Source organism: Suricata suricatta, chromosome 9 (genome assembly GCF_006229205.1).
Source record: "Suricata suricatta isolate VVHF042 chromosome 9, meerkat_22Aug2017_6uvM2_HiC, whole genome shotgun sequence".
NCBI classification, from domain to species: Eukaryota; Metazoa; Chordata; class Mammalia; order Carnivora; family Herpestidae; genus Suricata; species Suricata suricatta.
In genome coordinates, this window is record NC_043708.1 from 111,173,645 (window position 1) to 111,180,030 (window position 6,386).

General features: G+C 43.5%; 1 protein-coding gene across 3 annotated transcripts in view; it reads left to right on the forward strand.

Annotated features, from left to right (window-relative positions):
• The first annotated feature begins 6,206 nt into the window (after window positions 1-6,206).
• The window catches only part of COMMD4 (COMM domain containing 4), a 10,748-nt gene continuing 10,568 nt past the window's right edge, over window positions 6,207-6,386 (forward strand). For all 3 annotated transcript variants that reach the window (XM_029951112.1, XM_029951110.1, XM_029951111.1), the window contains exon 1: window positions 6,207-6,296. In XM_029951112.1, coding sequence (XP_029806972.1) covers window positions 6,294-6,296 — 3 coding nt within the window. In that variant the 5' untranslated portion in view covers window positions 6,207-6,293. The remainder of the gene's footprint in view (window positions 6,297-6,386) is intronic.

Sequence of the window (6,386 nt, forward strand, 5' to 3'; positions counted from 1 at the left end):
CAAGTGGCCTGGCCTAGAGCATGGGCTCATGGGGGCAATTGTGTCTTGGATGGATTGCTAATGCTTAGTTATGAGGTGCCTGGGTGGCTTAGTCGGTTGAGAGTCTGACTCTTGGTTTCGAGCCAGGTCATGATCTCATGGTTCATGAGTTTGAGTCCCACATGGGCCTCTACACTGGCAGTGTGGAGCCTGCTTGGGATTTCTCTGTCCCTGTCTCTCTCTGCCACTCCTGGGCTTGCTCTCTCTCTCTCTCTTTAAAAAATAAACATAAAAAAATTATTTAAAGAAAGAGATGCTCAGTCATTTACTACATCAAAATGGCCAGACCTTCATACTGTCAAGTATTGTTTTTTACTTAAATCAATTCTTTTTCATCTTGAAATCCTTATAGATTTAGGAGATATTTCAAAGATAGTGCAGGGAGGTTTCATGAAATCTTCACTCCATTTCCTCCAATGGTTACATTTGACAGGAACATAGTTCAATATTAAAACAACGCCAAATGTATAGTTCTAGTCATTTTATCCCATACTGAGGTTCATGTAACCCCCTATAATCAGGCTACAGAGCTGTTCCACACCCCCCAAAGATCTCCCTCCGCTCCTCCTTTGTAATCACACCTCCCTCCTCCCTCCCCCACCCCTGCCCCAGTAGCCACTGCTCCGCTTCCCCTCTCTATAATTTTGTCATTCCAAGACTGTTATATAAATGGAATTATATACTATCTGACCTTTTGAGATTGGCTTTTTTCCCCCCTCACTCAGCATAATACCCTGGAGATCTACCCAAGTTGTGCATATATCTGTCGTTTGTTCCTTTTTGTTGATGAGTAGTATTCCATAGAATGGGTGTCAAACAGTTTGTCTGACTATTCACTATTTGAGGGATATTTGGTTATTTCCAGTTTGTGGCTGTTACAAATAAATATGCCATGAATAGCTGCATAAAGGTTTTTGTGTAGACATAATTTCTCTTTTTTCTGAGATAATTGCCTAAGAATGTAATTGTGAGATCATATAGGAGGTATATATTTAGTTTTTTAAAATTAATTTATTTATTTAGAGAGAGTGTGTGAGCACAAGCAGGGGAGGGGCAGAGAAAGAGGGAGAGAGAGAGAATCCCAAGCAGGCTCTGCACCATCAGCACAGAGCCCTACTTGGGATTGGAACCCTTGAACTGCAAGATCATGACCTGAGTCAGAGTCAAGAGTCAAGTGTTGAGTCAGTCATTCAACCAACTGAGCCGCCCAGGCAACCCCAGGCACATATTTAAAGAAAATGCCAAACTATTTGCCAGAGTATCTGCACCATTTTACATTTCCAACAGCAATATAACAGAGATCCAGGGTTTTTTTTTTAACTTTATTTATTTATTTTGAGATAGAGAGCATGAGCAGGAGAGAGGCAGAGAGAGAGGGAGAGAGAGACTGCAAAGCAGGCTCTCTGTTGCCAGCACAGAGTCAAAGGTCGGACTCGAACTCAGGAACTATGACATCTTGACCTGAGCCAAAATCAAGAGTTGGTCTCTTAACCAACTGAGCCACTCCGGTGCCCTCAGAGATCCAGTTCTAATGGCATCCACACCAGGTTTTGATATCGTCACTACTTCTTAATTCAGCTGTTCTGATAGGTATGTAGTAATATCTTACATGGACTTAATTTTTCTTTCTCTAAAAGCTGGTGATGTTGGACATCTGATCGTGTGCTTTACATGAACTCATTTTTAATACCTAAATGAATGTACTTAAAAGGCAACTTAATTTGTGGTTCTGCAAGTGCAGTCTCTGAGCTGCCAACATCAGCACTACCTGGGAACTAGTTAGAAATGCAAATTCTCAAGCTCCACCCCAGATCTACTGAATCAGACACTTTAGGGAGTGGGGATCAGCAATCTGCCCTTTAAGAAGCCCTCCGGGGGTGGAGGGGCGCATGGGTGGCTCAGTTGTTAAGCATCCGACTTCGGCTCAGGTCATGATCTCCCAGTTTGTGGGTTTGAGCCCCACATCAGGCTCTGTGCTGACATCTCAGAGCCTGGAACCTGCTTCAGATTCTGTCTTCCTCTCTCTCTGCCCTTCCCCCACTCGTGTTCTGTCTCTCTCTCTCTCTGAAAAATAAATATTAAAAAAATTTTTTTAAAGAACCTGTTCAGGGGATTCTGATATTCCACAGGTGGAAAATCAGTATCATTACTATAAATAGAAGGTAACTGTAAAAATCGGTGCATCTGCATTCCACCTGAAACCATCTTGCATACCTACAGGTTCACACACCATGTTCGGGGCAGGGCACACTTGTTGCCCACTTCTGGGGGGAAGGTTCTAGTCCCACAGATTATGATGTGAATTCCCTTCCCCCGGAACTTGCAATACACAGCTGACACAGCTTTATGTGAAAATTCTGAGTCACAAACACTGACTTAATCCTACCCACACCTCTTCCTGCCCTTAATTTGACCAAAAAAATAAAAATAAAAATACATAAAATAAATAAGTAAATAAATAAAGCACCTCTGAGGAGGGTAGACACAAGCAACATGGTTAGACTCCTCTTTCAGTGCTCTCACATCTGCTAGGACCCAGGGCAGGGCCAGCACAATTCCTAGTCTGTTCAAAGCCTGCCCCTAGTCACTGCTGAGAAAAACAACCAGGTTCCAAAACAGAATATAGAATAGAATACTATTTTATGAAATTTATATTGATAGTTGATAAAAAAAAAAAAACCTCCATTCCTCTACACACTGAACACACTGACATCAAACGTGTTCCCCACACCAACCAATTCTCCAACACTGGATGAATGTCCTTCAATTCAATTCAATTCAATTCAATTCAATTCAATTCAATTCAATTCTGACACTGTCTACCCAGAGTTAGCATCAGAACCCACAGGTTAAGGGCTCAGTCTCACAAGACTGCCCCCTTTTCAGACAGCAATTGAAAGTAGTGGGTTCTCCGGTTACCCCCACTTCTGTCTTGTTTGGCTACAAATCAGGGTTTTCACAGCCCCCTCAACTTAATTGCTACAACAGGTAACGGAAATTAGGGGAAACATGCTCACTGGTTTACTATGTAATAAAGGGTGCAAACGAACAGCCTGATGAAGAGATCTGAAAGGGTCCTGAATGCAGGACTTCTGTCTCCATTGAGCTGAGATATGCTACCTCCCAGCACATGGACGTGGTCAGAATCCAGAAGGTCTCTGGCAGTTCAGAGGTTTATATGGAGGCTTCATTGTGTAGACATGAGCAGTCATTAACTCACTCTATAGCCCCTCTCCAAGCTTCTAATCATGGCTTGGTCTTCCTGGTGACCAGCCCCATCCTGAAGCTATCAGGAGCCCACCAAGAGTCAAGAGGCTCCATGGGGTGCCTGGGTGGCTCAGTCAGTTAAGTGCCCGACTTTGGTTCAGGTCATGATCTTGTGGTTCACGAGTTCGAGCCCCATGTCTGGCTCTGTGCTGACAGCTCAGAGCCTGGTGCCTGCTTTAGATTCTGTGTTTCCATCTCTCTCTGCCCCTTCCCCACTCACACTCTGTCTCTCTCTCTCTTAAAATAAATAAACATTAAAATTTTAAAAAAGAGGCTATTGCCTAGGAAACTCCAAGGGATGTAGGAGCTCTGAGTCAGGAACTGAAAGCAGAGACCAAATATGTATTTCTTACTCTGTCACAGTTGCATATGTGTGGACAAAAGCCAGGGAGGGCTGTTAGAGCAGTTATTTGGAGGAAGGTTTACTCATTTTTTTGTTTATTTAACTTTTCTGTATTTTGTGATTTATTTGCATGCCTTTTGTGTTTATTTCAAAACGAATTATAATTTTAGGTTTTTATCCTAATCACCCAGTGTTCATCATGACAAGTGCACTCCTTAATCCCCACCACCTGTTTTACCCTTTCCCCACCTCCCCACCTCCCTTCGGGTAACTATCAGTTTGTTCTCTATAGTCAGGAGTCTGTTTCTTGGTTTGTCTCTCTTACTTTTCCCTTTGTTCATTTGTTTTGTTTCTTAAATTCCGCACATGAGTGAAATCATATGATATTTGTCTTCCTCTGACAGACTTATTTCACTTAGCATTATACCCTCTAGCTGCATCCGGTGTCCATTGCAAATGACAAGATTTTGTTCTTTTTTGTAACTGAATAATATTCGTGTGTGTGTGTGTGTATGTGTGTCCATCAATCAATGGACACTTGGGCTGCTTCCATTTGGCTATTGTATATAATGATGCTCTAAACATAGGGGTGCACGTATCCCTTTGAATTAGTGTTTTTGTATTCTTGGGTAAATACCTAGTAATGTGGCAAATGGTAAAGCTTGTTCAAGTAACATTTTCAGAAAAAGTATTTCTAGCATGTGTTGAATTAGAGAGAAACCCTGTCAATGTCTGACAGGGTGATAAAACTGTAATCTTTGGGGTTGTTTTTTTCTACTAGACAGAAACCTATAAGTTAACATATAACCTTTCAGGTACATTCTCCTACATTAGTGGTTTTCAAAGTATAGTCCCCCAAGTGGAAGCATCAGTATCACTTGGGAACTTGGTGAGAATTGCACATTTCCAGGTCCCATCACAGACTTGTTTACTTAGAAATTCTGGAAGGTGGGAGACACCTGTTTGCCCAAGCCCTGCCAGTAATTCTGACGCACTGTAAAGTCTGAGAACCGCTGCTCTAAATGGTCAAATAATTTTTATTTGTGAAACACATCTGAGGCAATGCTCCAGTATGACATTAAAAGGACACGCCACCCATTTTTTTTGCCTTGTTTCCAGATTTAAATACTTTGTCTGCCTGATGCTAAGTTTCATATTCGTGCTTTCGTTTTTCAAAGTGGGGCTCAACTTAGGACAGTTTCCACCTCTTCCCCAATTTTTTTTCTTTTTAACTGAAACTGGTTTTCTCAATCTATCAACTGTTTTCTTCTGTAACCTACTGATATGATGAAATGGAAATTGTGCCAGTCTCATAATTCTTAAAATGAAATGGTTCTTTGACATGGTTCAGTATTTGAACACACTGTTGACTTCAACATGCTGACATTTATGAGGTTTAAAAAGCTCTTTATAAATGAGATCGGTTTTAGCATGAATTGGGAAGCTTTCCATCTTTTTCTATTTATGGAGAGTTTAATTGCCATGGGTTGTCCTTTGAAAGCTTGAACGACTGCAACAATAAAACCAGCTGGCCCTGGCTTATAAGAGGTGGGGTATGTCATTGAAGAGAGATCTCAAATTCCTTAACTTCTTCATTGGTTAGTAGTCTATTCTCTAGGGTATTTTTGGTGCTGTTGCTGTTTTGTTTTTACCTTAAAAGAATTTTTTAAAATGTTTATTTATTTTTGAGAGACAGAGCATGAGTGGGGGAGGGGCAGAGAGAGAGAGAGAGAGGGAGACACAGAATCCAAAGCAGGCTCCAGGCTCCGATCTGTCATTACAGAGCCCAATACGGGGCTCAAACCCACAAACCATGAGATCATGACCTGAGCCAAAGTCAGAGGCTTAGCACCCTGAGCCACACAAGCTCCCTATGCTTTAAGTGAATATTGGAAACTCAGTGTTCCTAGTTCATCCTTTGCTCAAACTCACCAGTAAGAGGACTAATGCAACTTAAAACAACCTATTTTTCTCCCACTAGACTGAGAAAAACAAAGGTAAACATCTAATGTTGATGAAGTCCAGGGAAAGTTCTGAACATGTCGATTGTTACAGCCAATTGTAACTAAGGCAACCAAGAGGACTATTCAGCAAAATGAAATAAAATACACAGGCACTCGAGGGAGCTGGGCGGGTGCCGGTGACGCAGGCTGTACAGTTTATGAAAATTCATTAAGCTTTATACCTACAGAGTGGATAGTTTTCTCTATGTATCTTAATTCAGTAAAGTGGTTCAAGTGTCTTTTGCCACAGCCCCCAGCTAGCTACAATGGCACGGTTTACCGGCGGCACCCACGCAATGACCCGAATCCCGCTTCTCAAGGGAATCATTCCAAGGCCAGAAAGGGCTCCCAGGCCCCTGCTCTCTTAAGCTGAACACATTCAACGGCTCCCTCTCCCTCTTTTCTAGCTAAACTGGGGGTCGGCGCCGGTCAGTTCTGGGAAGAGGTTCCGGGGACACAGGGAACTCTTCATTTGCACTCCCCACCCCCGCGCAGCTTTGGGCCCGGCTACGCACTCCCTTCCCAGCTCCCGCCAGCATAGGCCCCGCCTCCACCGCATAGGTTCCACCCCCATCACGTGACCGCCGCGTCAGCTGACCCGGCGCGCTGGGAGGAGAAAGGCCCTGCGGCTTGCTGGCGCGATGGTGAGGGCAGGGGGGGGGGTCGGGAGGGGGGCCGCCGGGGCGGGCAGGCGGGCACCCCGGCACCCCGAGTCTAGTCCTTGCGGCCCGCCA